The sequence below is a fragment of the Oncorhynchus mykiss genome, chromosome 3, assembly GCF_013265735.2.
Source record: "Oncorhynchus mykiss isolate Arlee chromosome 3, USDA_OmykA_1.1, whole genome shotgun sequence".
Lineage (NCBI taxonomy): Eukaryota > Metazoa > Chordata > Actinopteri > Salmoniformes > Salmonidae > Oncorhynchus > Oncorhynchus mykiss.
In genome coordinates this window covers 31538019-31552740 of record NC_048567.1, presented here as the reverse complement: position 1 = coordinate 31552740, position 14722 = coordinate 31538019, and the positions used below count along the sequence as shown (strand labels likewise).

Sequence of the window (14722 nt, the reverse complement as noted above, 5' to 3'; positions counted from 1 at the left end):
GTAGGCAGTAGGTACCAACGAGTCAAAACGTTCAAGTTGCACTTCACCTTAATACTTACCTCTCCAGAACAAAAAAGGTCCCAATTCAAGAGAAGCAAATGCACATCCCTACTTTGTTGTGTCGGAGTTGTGTTAAATTAATCTTAGGAGAGTCCATGATTTGCTTTGAAGAAGATAATTTGGTCATTGAGGCATATACATGAAAATGTTTTCCCTGAGGTCTTTGAAAGTGTCCCAAATGCCTGATGAAAAGCCACTCTAGTCGAGGACTCGGATAGCATCTTCATTCCTATGGTATATTTTTACTTTTGCGCTTTCAAGGCTGGGATGTACAATAGACCTAAACAGAATAGTAGTCAGGGATTTATTCGAGTTAACGTTGTGCGTGCGTGTGTGGGAATACCTGTGTGTGTGCGGTTGTGTCTCTCTAGTTGGCTGGGCTTGGCGAAGGCTTTGTCACAGGAGGAGCATTTGAAGAACTTGGGCCTTTGGGAGCCCAGTGAGGGTCCTCGCTGGTGGACACGCTCGTGCTCCTGTAGGAGAAAGAGGTCAAAGGTCCGGGGACACAGGACAAAACAATCTTTCAGAAGAAAAGGTGAAACATAGCAAATATCTTATTTTTATTTTTATCTTATTTTTTAAATCTGCAATTTGCACGAGAACTGGCCCGCCAACTGCGCCAGCGTACACTTAAAACCGGGGAAAAAACATCGGGGAACATTGGAAACCCAAAAGTCTAAAGATGGACCATCCCAAAAAAAAACAAATGAATTCTAATGCAGAACCATCCAGAAACCCCAAAGTCTACTGACAAACCATCAATGAAGCTCAAAGTCCAATGACAACCCATCAAGAAACTCCAGTCTACTAACGAATCCTCAAGACACTCCAAAGTCTAATGAAGAAGACTGAAGAAAACTCCCGTCTAGTCATGAACAAAGAAACAGTCTCGTCACAGGGCAGTGTGATGAATGAAAAGGAGAGTTGCTTTTAAAGATCAAGAAAAATCAGAAACTGAAAGTTTGTAAAATAACTTCCTCTGCATGTCCCCAGAGTCATAGAAAAGTCTAAGCAAGCAAACCAACTACACAGACAAACGTGTGTGAGGGTTGTGTGTGCGCGCGTGTGTGAATGTGTGCATGTGAACATGCGGCCAAACTTTCGGGCCAAATGTTGTCCAGGGTGAAGTTTGGCCTGCGGGCCCCACTTTGAGCAGCCCTAGTATTGACCTTTAAATAAACGCTACTCAACTCCTAAACATTATTGATAAAAGTACGGGTATTTCCCTCTTAACTATTGATGAAACTGTTGCCGTTTGTCTCTCTCCATCGCTAAATTACATCATAAAGTTAATGAACCCAGCAACAGTTTGTAAAGTGGAGAAATAAAACAAAACATGAATTAAACATTCTCTAATCTCAGGCACCCAGAACTAAAATATGTTTGCGTAATTGCATCAGATGCTTGATAAGCTTAATGTACTAACAAAGTATTCACTCCTCTAAATGGAAAATCAGCCAGTTTCAGGGAAGTCTATGAGCCAAATGTCCCCTCCGGGGTTACATTGGGCTGCCGATTAGTACGGAACAGGCTTTGATACGGTTCCAGCCATGCTCCCCATTTCCAAAGGAGCGTTTAATTCCGTAAATGAGATGAGGAAAGCTTTTGGGAGCAGGATGAGCAAGGAATGAGGGGGGCGTCAATGAGCCAGAGATCTTAACACACACAAACTCTCTCTGAATGAAACGCACATCTAATGTGCTCTCTCTCTCTCTCTTGTTCATACACATGGACACAGACACACCATCAGGGGATCACACGTGTCATATCAGGTAAAGACGGTCATACGCTCGCACACACACACACAGTACACAGCCAAGGACAGAGGAGGACGTTGAGGAGTTGCAGAACAGCATGGCTCCCCAGGCTGGATGAGAGCAGCTTGCTTCTGCTTATAACCCTAGAAATTAGGTCAAGCTCCTGCCTCTCCTCAATGCTGAGAGCTTCCCACTGTTTACGTGCTGGGGTGGAGATATTAAATGGAGAGCCTCTCTTCCATGGGCAGCCGTATCCTCGTGAGTAGCATTGTCAGAGGAGAAAAAGTTTGCACTCGAGAAAATTACCATCAGCCAAAAAACTATCTGAAATTGGACTTCAGCTATTAACTTTTACCTCTCGCTCCTCCCAGGGCTATTATTACCCTGTCAGGAGGCAATAGGCGTTTGGGACACAGAGAGAGGGAAGAGTGACAGTTGATTTATAGTTGTTACGAGACCCCGTCAGAAACTGAAGCAGCAGAAGAAAGGCGTTAGCCATTGTGCTCAAGTCCTCTAAGGCGATTGTGTTTAAAGTCCCCTGAATGCAGAGAAACCCTCGGCCGTTTGACTCCTCACTCTTAGCCCCGTCCCACCGCCCAGAATACACTCAAGAGTACTCAGAGCTGGTCCCACAGGAAACGATTATCCAGAGTTGAAATCTGCTCTGAGGGCAAGACAGGGCAACTACTATCAGGGAATGGAAGGAATACATACAACATACAAACATGCTGTAGTGGGTGTGTGTGTCTGCCCAGACCTACTGTGTGTTTTTTTTGCCACACACTCTGCATACTTGACAGTGTTCCATGCTATAGTCCAGTCTCCAGTGTGTGTGTGGGTGACTGTGCTTACCTTTAAGTGAGTAGCTCTTTTGAAGGCCTTGCCACACACTCTGCAGATGTGGCACCGGTCCTTGCCGTGGGCCTGCCTGCAGTGGCGTCGCAGCGTGTTGGCGCTCTGACACACCTGATTGCAGTAGAAACACTGGTTCTGCTTCTGGTTCTCCCCCTGGTCCTCCTTCTCCACCACCTGGCCCTCCTCTGACAGCTGGTTTCAACACAACACACACGTTACACGCACGTTATCCTACCCACCGCCTGGTCCTTCTTAGATATCTGTTAACAACACAACACACGTACAGGTACACGCATACACTGACTGACCCTGTAAATATTGTTGGGCTGTTCCTCAGTGGCCTGGGGGTGGTGACTGACCAGTATGACCTGCTGGGTGGAGCCGGCCTGTTGTCCTGAGAGATCCTGGTCACTGAGCATAGTTTGGTACTGCTGACTCTATGGAGAGAAGATACTCACTGTTACTGTGTGTGTGTGTGTGTGTGTGTACACCTTTTACTATACTTGTGAGTAGCAGAAGTCCTCACAAGAATAGTAAACAAACTCAAATTCTGAGAAGTGGTCTTCAATTTAAAAAGTATATTTTAGGCTTAGATTTAGGGTAAGAATTAAGGTTAGTGGTTAGGTTTAGATTTAGGGTTAGTGGTTAGGTTTAGATTTAGGGTTAGAATTAAGGTTATTGGTTAGGTTTAGATTTAGGGTTAGAATTAAGGTTATTGGTTAGGTTTAGATTTAGGGTTAGTGGTTAGGTTTAGATTTAGGGTTAGAATTAAGATTCCAAGATGGCGTAGCAGTCAGACGTCTTTGTCTTTGTCCTGTCGTGTCCCTTGTTTATGTTTTTATATATTTTTCTTCGCAGATCTTTTAAAAATATTTTCCTAAACCTCAACTTCTAAATACTCTCCTGCAACCCGCCTCACCCAATGTGGCGTGGATCTGCTTTTTTCTAAAGTATTTCTATTTACTTCGGATCTGGAATCCTTCAACTGAAGCTAGCCAGCTAACTAGCTACCAGCGATCAGTCAACAAACCACTGCTAGCTTGCTAGCTGTCATCAGCTAACCTTTAGCTCGGAAAGCTCTCGCCATTTGATACAACGTGACTCAAACCAGAGCATAACGGACATATTTTTTTCTCCATATCCCCGGATTTTTACTGCAAACTCTGAACCATTTCATCTGGATCCTCGCAACTAGCTAACCGCAATCCCGGGTGACTACTCCTGGCTAGCGTTTCCATCCCGGAGCAATCACAAATTAGCCTGAAGCTAGCCCGGCTAGGGCTCCTGGGCTACCACTGAAGCCCACTCCTGGGCTACAATATCCGGGCCCCTTCTACTGCCGGTACGGTGCACAGAACGCCGCAGATCCTCTACGACTGGAATACCGACAATCTGCCCGAGGATTCCAACAGGCCCCTCAGGCGCAACGTCCGCTGAAGGCACATTCTGCTAACCGCAGCCTGCTAACTAGAGCTACTTGGAACCCTACTAAGCCATGAGGAGGCAAAAACAGACTTACCTCCATCGCGACGCCCCCAAAGGCGTTTCTGCTAGCTTGCTAGCCAAAGTCTGCTAACTGCTTGCTTGCTAACCACAGTCTTCTAACTGCTAGCTTGCTAGCCCTGGTCTGCTAACTGCTAGCTTGTTAGCCCCAGCCTACTAACTACTAGCTTGTTTGGCACGGCATGCTAACTGTCTGAATCGCCGTGTCCCCAGCCAGCCCAACCACTCACTGGACCCATATGATCACTTGGCTACGCATGCCTCTCTCTCTAATATCAATATGCCTCGTCCATTACTATCCTGGTTAGTGATTACTGTCTTATTTCACTGTAGAGCCTCTAGCCCTGCTCAATATGCCTTAACCAACCATGTTGTTCCACCTCCTACATATGCGATGACATCATCTGGTTTAAACATCTCTAGAGACGTCATTACTCAATGCCTAGGTTTACCTCCAATGTACTCACATCCTACCTTACCTTTGTCTGTACACTATGCCTTGAATCTATGCTATCGTGCCCAGAAACCTGCTCCTTTTACTCTCTGTTCCGAACGTACTAGACGGCCAGTTCGTATAGCCTTTAGTCGTACCCTTATCCTACTCCTCCTGCAGTGCCTAGCTCCACTCCCACATCCCAGGTGCTCTCATTTGTTGACTTCTGTAACCGTAAAAGCCTTGGTTTCATACATGTTAACATTAGAATCCTCCTCCCTAAGTTTGTTTTACTCACTGCTTTAGCACACTCTGCCAACCCAGATGTCTTAGCCGTGTCTGAATCCTGGCTTAGAAAAACCACCCAAAACCCTGAAATCGCCATCCCTAACTATAACATTTTCCGCCAAGATAGAACTGCCAAAGGGGGCGGTGTTGCAATCTCCTGCAGAGATAGCCTGCAGAGTTCTGTCTTACTATCCAGGTCTGTACCCAAACAATTTGAGCTTCTACTAAAAATGAACCTTTCCACCTTTCAAGTCTCTCACCGTTGCCGCTTGCTATAGACCACCCTCTGCCCCCAGCTGTGCCCTCGACACCCTATGTGAATTGATTGCCCCCCACCTATCTTCTGAGTTCGTGCTACTAGGTGACCTAAACTGGGATATGCTTAACACCCCGGCCATCCTACAAGCTAAGATTGAGGGCATCAATCTCACACAAATTATCAATGAACCTACCAGGTACAACCCAAATCCGTAAACGGGCACCCTCATAGATATTATCCTAACTAACTCGCCCTCCAAATACACCTCTGCTGTTTTCAATTAATCAAGAAAACAGAGGTGTATTTGCCTGCATCCGTAATATATCTGCGATCAAACGACCACCCCTCATCATTGTCAAACGCTCCCTAAAACACTTCTGCGAGCAGGCCTTTCTAATCTACCTGGCCAGGGGGAACCTGGAAAGACATTGACCTGATCCCGTCAGTAGAAGATGCCTGGTTATTCTTTAAAAGTGCCTTCCTCACCATCTTAAATAAATAAGCAAAAACTGTAGAACTAGGAATAGATATAGTCTTTGGTTCACTGCAGACCTGTCTGCCCTTGACCAGCACAAAAACATCCTGTGGCGTTCTGCATTAGCATCGAATAGCCCCCGTGATATGCAATTTTTCATATACACAAGCAGTTAGGAAAGCCAAGGCTAGCTTTTTCAAACAGAAATTTGCATCCTGTAGTACAAACTCAAAAAAGTTCTGGGACACTGTAAAGTCCATGGAGAATAAGAGCACCTCCTCCCAGCTGCCCACTGCACTGAGGCTAGGAAACACTGTTCCCACCGATAAATCCACTATAATTGAGAATTTCAATAAGCATTTCTCAATGGCTGGCCATGCTTTCCACCTGGCTACCCCTACCCCGGTCAACTGCCCGGCACCCTCCACAGCAACCCGCCAAAGCCCCCACCATTTCTCCTTCACCCAAATCCAGAAAGCTGATGTTCTGAAAGAGCTGCAAAATCTAGACCCTTACAAATCACCCGGGCTAGACAATCCTCTCTTTCTAAAATGATCTGCAACCCCTATTACTAGCCAGTTCAACCTCTCTTTCGTATTCTCTGAGATTCCCAAAGACTGGAAAGCTGTCGCGGTCATCCCCATCTTCGAAGGGGGTGACACTCTAGACCCAAACTGCTACAGACCTATATCTATCCTTCCCTATCTTTCTAAGGTCTTCGAAAGCCAAGTTAACAAACAGATTACCGACCATTTCGAATCCCACCCACCGTACCCACCGTACCTTCTCCACTATGCAATCTGGTTTCAGAGCTGGTCATGGGTGCACCTCAGCCACGCTCAAGGTCCTAAACGATATCATAACCACCATCGATAAGAGACATTACTGGGCAGCCGTATTCATCAATCTGGCCAAGGCTTTCGACTCTGTCAATCACCACATTCTTATTGGCAGACTCGACAGCCTTGGTTTTTCAAATTATTGCCTCGCCTGGTTCACCAACTACTTCTCTGATAGAGTTCAGTGTGTCAAATCTGAGGGCCTGTTGTCCGGACCTCTGGCAGTCTCTATGGGGGTGCCACAGGGTTCAATTCTCGGGCCGACTCTCTTCTCTGTATACATCAATGATGTCGCTCTTGCAGCTGGTGATTCTCTGATCCACCTCTTACGTAGACGACACCATTCTGTATACTTCTGCCCCTCTTTGGACACTGTGTTAACCTCTTGAACCTCTGGGGGCAGTATTTCATTTTTGGATGAAAAACGTTCCCGTTTTAAACAAGATATTTTGTCACGAAAAGATCCTCGACTATGCATATAATTGACAGCTTTGGAAAGAAAACACTCTGACGTTTCCAAAACTGCAAATATATTGTCTGTGAGTGCCACAGAACTAATGCTACAGGCGAAACCAAGATGGAATTTCATACAGGAAGTGAGCCAGATTTCGAATGCGCTGTGTTCCAATGTCTCCTTATATGGCTGTGAATGCGCAAGGAATGAGCCTACACTTTCTGTCGTTTCCCCAAGGTGTTTGCAACATTGTGACGTATTTGTAGGCATTGGAAAATTGACCATAAGAGACTACATTTACCAGGTGTCCGCTCGGTGTCCTCAGTCGAAACTATTGCGTAATCTCCAGGTGCGTGCATTTTTCCATTTTGAACAGAGGAGAAGCAAAACTGCCATGAGTGATTTATCATCGAATATATATGTGAAAAACACCTTGAGGATTGATTCTAAACAACGTTTGCCATGTTTCTGTCGATATTATGGAGTTAATTTGGAAAAAAGTTTGCGTTGTAAATGACAGAATTTTCGGGGTTTTTTCTTAGCCAAACGTGATGAACAAAACGGAGCGATTTCTCCTACACAAATAATATTTTTGGAAAAACTGAACATTTGCTATCTAACTGAGAGTCTCCTCATTGAAAACATCCGAAGTTCTTCAAAGGTAAATTATTTTATTTGAATGCTTTTATTGTTTTTGTGAAAATGTTGCCTGCTGAATGCTAGGCTTAATGCTATGCTAGCTATCAATACTCTTACGCAAATGCTTGTGTAGCTATGGTTGAAAAGCATTTTTTGAAAATCTGAGATGACAGTGTTGTTAACAAAAGGCTAAGCTTGTGAGCCAATATCTTTATTTCATTTCATTTGCGATTTTCATGAATAGTTAACGTTGCGTTATGGTAATGAGCTTGAGGCTATATTACGCTCCCGGATACGGGATTGCTTGTCGCAACAGGTTAACTAACCTCCAGACGAGCTTCAATGCCATACAACTCTCCTTCCGTGGCCTCCAACTGCTCTTAAATGCAAGTAAAACTAAATGCATGCTATTCAATCGATCATTGCCCGCAGCTGCCCGCCCGTCCAGCATCACTACTCTGGACGGCTCTGACTTAGAATACGTGGATAACTACAAATATCTAGGTGTCTGGTTAGACTTTAAACTCTCCTTCCAGACTCACATTAAGCATCTCGAATCCAAAATTAAATCTAGAATCGGCTTCCGATATTGCAACAAAGCATCCTTCACTCATGCTGTCAAACATACCCTCGTAAAACTGACCATCCTACCGATCCTCGACTTCGGCGATGTCATCTATAAAATAGCCTCCAACACTCAACAAATTGGATGCAGTCTATCACAGTGCCGTCCGTTTTGTCACCAAAGCCCCATACACTACCCACCACTGCGACCTGTACGCTCTCGTTGGTTGGCCCTCGCTTCATACTTGTCGCCAAACCCACTGGCTACAGGTTATCTAAGTCTCTGCTAGGTAAAGCCCTGCCTTATCTCAGCTCACTGGTCACCATAGCAGCACCCACTCGTAGCACGCGCTCCAGCAGGTATATCTCACTGGTCACCCCCAAAGCCAATTCCTCCTTTGGCCGCCTTTCCTTCCAGTTCTCTGCTGCCAATGACTGGAACGAACTGCAAAAAATCACTGAAGCTGGAGACTCATATCTCCCTCACTAGCTTGAAGCACCAGCTGTCAGAGCAGCTCACAGATCACTGCACCTGTACATAGCCCTTCTGTAAACAGCCCATCTATCTACCTCATCCCCATACTGTATGTATTTATTTATCTTGCTCCTTTGCTCCTTTCCAGTATCTCTACTTGCACATTAATCTTCTGCACATCTACCATTCCAGTGTTTAATTGCTATATTGTAATTACTTTGCCACCATGGCCTATTTATTGCCTTAACTCCCTTATCTTACTTCATTTGCACTCACTGTATATAGACTTTTTGTTTTATTTTTTCTACTGTATTATTGACTGTATGTTTTGTTCATTCCATGTGTAACTCTGTGTTGTTGTATGTGTCGAATTGCTATGCTTCATCTTGGCCAGGTCGCAGTTGCAAATGAGAACTTGTTCTCAACTAGCCTACCTGGTTAAATAAAAGTGAAATAAATAAATACAAATAAAAGGTTTAGATTTAGGGTTAGAATTATGGTTAGGTTTAGATTTAGGGTTAGAATTAAGGTTAGTGGTTAGGTTTAGGGAAATAAGATTTTGAATGGGGAATCAATTGTTGGTCCCCAAAAAGTATAGTAAGACATATCTGTGTGTGGGTGAGTGTATGCACGCCCATGTGTGTATTTTTCAGAGTGGTTACCTGTGTATGTGCTGTTGTGTACCTGCATGATTGTGTGTATGTTTCAGAGTGGTTACCTGTGCGTTGAAGTTGAGCGTGAATTGAGGTTGAGCGTCCAGCATACCCTGTGTGTCCTCCAGTGTGAGAGTCACGCTGCCGTCGCTGGCCATGCTCGATGACGACATCACCAGACTCTGGGAGCCAGCCGTCTGTGATAGGGAGGTGCTAGGCGGCAGGCTGGTGACTGACAGGAGAGACAGGAAGTAGGTGAGAATTTAGCTCGACAGAAATACTTGCGAGATTTTAATAAGCCATGCTGGTGTCATGCCATTGAAAATGAACTGGCAATGCATTTTCAAATGGGTAGAATGACGCACTGTGGCATATGGTAATCGGAAGGAGAGCAAGCCAGTGGAAATTGACGGAGTGGATTGGGCAGATGCCTGAAAACGCCACATGAACAGCAAATGCGTTTTATAAGAGGTCACCAGATAATTTACTTGTTCTCTGCAGGCATCATTTAAAATTGAGATGTGACAGTGTGAAGGGAAATTAGGCCTAGCAGCTTACCCACACACACAAGGAATCTTGCCAACTATGTACCACAGCGTACAAATGTGAATGACCAAGAACCACTAGGCCTAAATTGAGCAAGTTGAACTGTCATGGTCAAAACTTGTTGATACAACAATAGCTAAGATGTGGAGAAGTCTGTCCAGAATCTTAACAACACTATCAACAAGGCAGGTCCTACAGGCCCAAGTTTTGTCGGACCTTGACTACTGTTCAGTCGTGTTGTCAGGTGCCACAAAGAGGGACCTCGGAAAATGACAAAAAAAAAAAAAAATGTTTTATCCTTTATTTAACTAGGCAAGTCAGTTAAGAACAAATTCTTAGTTACAATGACGGCCTAGGAACAGTGGGTTAACTGCCTTGTTCAGGGGCAGAACGACAGATTGTCGTCACCTCAGAGATTCGATCTCTAACCACTAGGCTATCTGCCGCTCCAATTGGCTCAGAACAGGGCAGCACGGCTAGCCCTTAAAAGTACACAGAGAGCTAACATTAATGACATGCATGTCAATCTCTCACGGCTCAAAGTAGAGGCGAGATTGACTTCATCACTACTTATTTTCATAAGAAATGTTGACATGGTGAATGCACCAAGCTGTCTGTCTAAACTACTAGCACACAGCCCAGACAGTGAGGGAAAAAGTATTTGATCCCCTGCTGATTTTGTACGTTTGCCCACTGACAAAGAAATGGTCAGTCTATAATTTAATGGTAGGTTTATTTGAACTGTGAGAGTCAGAATAACAACAAAAAAATCCAGAAAAACGCATGTCAAAAATGTTATAAATTGATTTGCATTCTAATGAGGGAAATAAGTATTTTACCCCTCTGCAAAACATTACTTAGTATTTGGTGGCAAAACCCTTGTTGGCAATCACAGAGGTCAGACGTTTCTTGTAGTTGGCCACCAGGTTTTCACACATCTCAGGGGGGATTTTGTCCCACTCCTCTTTGCAGATCTTCTCCAAGTCATTAAGGTTTTTGAGACTGACGTTTGGCAACTCGAACCTTCAGCTCCCTCCACAGATGTTCTATGGGATTAAGGTTGGGAGACTGGCTAGGCCACTCCAGGACCTTAATGTGCTTATTCTTGAGCCAACCTTTTGTTGCCTTGACCGTGTGTTTTTGGTCATTGTCATGCTGGAATACCCATCCACGACCCATTTTCAATGCCCTGGCTGAGGGAAGGAGGTTCTCACCCAAGATTTGACAGTACATGGCCCCGTCCATTGTCCCTTTGATGCGGTGAAGTTGTCCTGTCCCCTTAGCAGAAAAACACCCCCAAAGCATAATGTTTCCACCTCCATGTTTGACGGTGGGGATGGTGTTCTGGGGTCATAGGCAGCATTCCTCCTCCTCCAAACACGTCGAGTTGAGTTGATGCCAAAGAGCTCTATTTTGGTCTCATCTGACCGCAACACTTTCACCCAGTTGTCCTCTGAATCATTCAGATGTTCATTGGCAAACTTCAGACAGGCATGTATATGTGTTTTCTTGAGCAGGGGGACCTTGTGGGCGCTGCAGGATTTCAGTCCTTCACAGCGTAGTGTGTTACCAATTGTTTTCTTGGTGACTATGGTCCCAGCTGCCTTGAGATCATTGACAAGATCCTCCCGTGTAGTTCTGGGCTGATTCCTCACCGTTCTCATGATCATTGCAACTCCACGAGGTGAGATCTTCCATGGAGCCCCAGGCCGAGGGAGATTGACAGTTCTTTTGTGTTTCTTCCATTTGCGAATAATCGCACCAACTGTTGTCAACTTCTCACCAAGCTGCTTGGCGATGGTCTTTGTTGCCCATTCCAGCCTTGTGTAGGTCTACAATCTTGTCCCTGACATCCTTGGAGAACTCTTTGGTCTTGGCCATGGTGGAGAGTTTGGAATATGATTGATCGATTGCTTCACTCCCTTTAAGAGTGTGCTCCTAATCTCAGCTCGTTACCTGTATAAAAGACACCTGGGAGCCAGAAATCTTTCTGATTGAGAGGGGCTCAAATATGTATTTCCCTCATTAAAATGCAAATCAATTTATAACATTTTTGACATGAATTTTTCTGGATTTTTGTTGTTGTTATTCTGTCTCTCACTGTTCAAATAAACCTACCATTAAAATTATAGACTGATCCTTTCTTTGTCAGTGGGCAAACGTACAAAATCAGCAGGGGATCAAGTAGTTTTTTCCCTCACTGTACATACCCCACAAGACATGCTACCAGAGGTCTCTTCACAATCCTCAAGTCCAGAACAGAACATGTGAGGCACACAGTCCGACATAGAGCCATGGCTACATGGAACTCTATCCCACATCAGGTAACTGATGACAGCAGTAGAATCAGATTTTTTTTAAACAGACAAAAAAATCTTATGGAACAACGGGGACTGTGAAAAGATACAAACACACAGGAACAGACACGCGCACACAAACTCTACACACACGTACATTGAAATATTGTTGTATTATACGTTTTGATTTGTAGATATGTATGGGGATTAATAATGTTATATGATGTACTGTTTTGTCTTTTGTTTTTATGTGTGATGCAAGTGCCTTAATGTGTTTGGACGCCTGGAAGAATAGCCTCTGTCTTGGCATACAAATACACAATTCTCCATTCAGCCAAACGAAAGGTTTACTATCGTCTCATTCTTTCATAACGTCTCTCGATTTGATGACTCACTGTTGTTAAATAAGAATACATTTGTAAAATGACCAAACTTCTCTCAATGCCTATTCATTGTTTGTCACAGAATGTTGTCCACTTGAGTTGAGAGGAGAGTGATGACGATGGCTCAGAGAAGTTGATTTAACTGCACAAGTGATGAGCGTTGAGAGGTACTGCAATCAGCCTGCTAATTGACCCAGCTCTTCATCGCTCCCGCTGAACGAATCACTCAACACACTTTACATCACAGGCCCTTCACTGTGTGCTCCCAGTGGGCTGCACAATGGGTGAGTAGACGCAAACATACATACACACACACACAGCCGTGCTGCTGCCAATCCTTACCAGTCAGGCCCGCGTTGCTCTGAGGTAGGAGGTGGTCATTGCACATGGTGAGGGTGGCACCTGTGGTTTGGTGGGATGCCAGCCTGATCCCGCCAATCATCTCTCCGCCACCAGGGGCACCGTGCTGCTGGAGGAGGTCTTGACCTTCAGAAAGAGAGAAAATACATTTAATCTCCAGCCCACAGTGACGCGATTCAATTATCTTCCTCCCGGCCCTTCTTGCCCTTTTTCTATGTCTGCAGTCTTCATCTCTCCGTTTAGTTTTTTTTGTTTACATTCATGCAAAGTTTGGTAACAGAACGACGGCACAAGAAGCACAAACCAGCAATCTGCTATCAAACTTCGCATCTGCACGGTTCGTCAAGTAAATGTGTTTTTGTAATATTTTCCGTGGAAATTGTTAAGAGTCGTCCTTGTGCATAGAGTTGTATGTTTAACTTTGAAAGCGTTGTTCTTTTGTTTGGCATAAAAAAAAGAAGTAAAGTCTCAGCATCACTCGGCTACCGTGAAATTGCCCCTCCGTGATGATGCACTTTAAATTAAATTTTACGACTGAAATTGAATTCCGGGCAGAGTGGATGGATTACGTTTTGGGCATTGAAGGCTCCGTGTGTGTGTGTGTGTGTGTGTGAGAGTGAGAGAGTGAGAGAGTGTGTGTGTGTGTGTGTGTGTGTCAATTGACATTTTTGTGGCATGCGAGTGCCGCAACGACATATTTATAAGAATAGGCGAAGAGAATTCTTTGTGAACTATTCATACATATTTTGAGTATCTCACGATAAAGTATCCTTGAAGCTCTGTCGACGCATCTGGACAGGATACCAATTATAGTCTCATGAAAATATGTGTTACTCTCAAGGGCAACTGTAGAAAACACAGTTCTTGATTTTCGGACCTTTTAATGAACTTGGTTTGTTGAATTAAGGTGAAGAGAAAAATAGATTGATTGTGCTCCTGTGAGCCAGCTTGTTTAGCTGCTACGTGTGTGTGGGTATGAGCGAGTGAGTGCCTGTGGTGAGTGTTTTTCTGTAGCTGTGTGTGTGTTTTCCCAAAGTGTGCACTTGTATCAGATTTTAATACGTAACTTTTTAGACGACCCGACCAAATTCACATAGAAATGTGTGTTGTAGATCTGTCAATCTCATTGAAAGCAAGTCCTAAGAAGAGGTAGATGTGTTCTATGTGTGCCTTTTCTATGCTTCCCTTTCTTAAGGTTAGTTTTTGAGTCTTTTACTTTTGGTTTTGCACACAAGCTTCAAACATCTGAAAATATTTTTCACAGCGGTTTAGAGGATACTATGATTTGCTACACTATATATACACTTGCTCGTTTTGTCACATAAACTGAAATTAGGTGAACTATTCAAATTTTAAAGCAACCAGGAAATGGCAGAGAAATGTCTGCATAGTGCATATTTTAAAGCATATTGGATTGATTGAAAGCATTAGTAAGAGAGTTTCCTTCATTGATAAATCCATGACGGGGAGCGTGCAAGAGTACACTTTGGGAGAAGTATGGAGAACAGGGACAGATCATTTGTGTGTGTCTACCTGATATGGTGAGTGTGATCTCCTGGGGGTGGTTGCCTGCAGCAGTGTTGCCCCCAGCAGCAGCGTTGGCCTGGGCCTGAGCTAGAGCCTGGGTGAGGCTGGAGTTGTTGATGGTCAGCGTGATCTCCTGAGCCCCACTGGACACCAGGCCTGGACCACTCATCACATGACTCAGGTCCTGATGAGAGCCTAAAGGGGGAGAGAGAGAAAACAAGGAGTTACAGAAGTCATCATTAACTAATTGACTCTCCTCACTTCTATCTAGACCATTCCTTCCTCTCTTTTTGTCTCTCCTATCCTCTCCCCTTTTCATCCCTCCTCTCCATATCCCTCCCTCCCTATATCTATT

General features: G+C 44.4%; 1 protein-coding gene across 2 annotated transcripts in view; it reads right to left on the bottom strand.

Moving 5' to 3' along the window:
* LOC110518348 (zinc finger protein 236) overlaps nt 1-14722 on the bottom strand; it is an 85300-nt gene that overhangs the window by 5843 nt on the left and 64735 nt on the right. For both annotated transcript variants that reach the window (XM_036973840.1, XM_036973839.1), the window contains exons 25-30: nt 14374-14562; nt 12823-12966; nt 9320-9486; nt 2981-3109; nt 2670-2864; nt 404-533 (exon numbers count right to left, since the gene is read on the bottom strand). In XM_036973840.1, coding sequence (XP_036829735.1) covers nt 404-533; nt 2670-2864; nt 2981-3109; nt 9320-9486; nt 12823-12966; nt 14374-14562 — 954 coding nt within the window. The remainder of the gene's footprint in view (nt 1-403; nt 534-2669; nt 2865-2980; nt 3110-9319; nt 9487-12822; nt 12967-14373; nt 14563-14722) is intronic.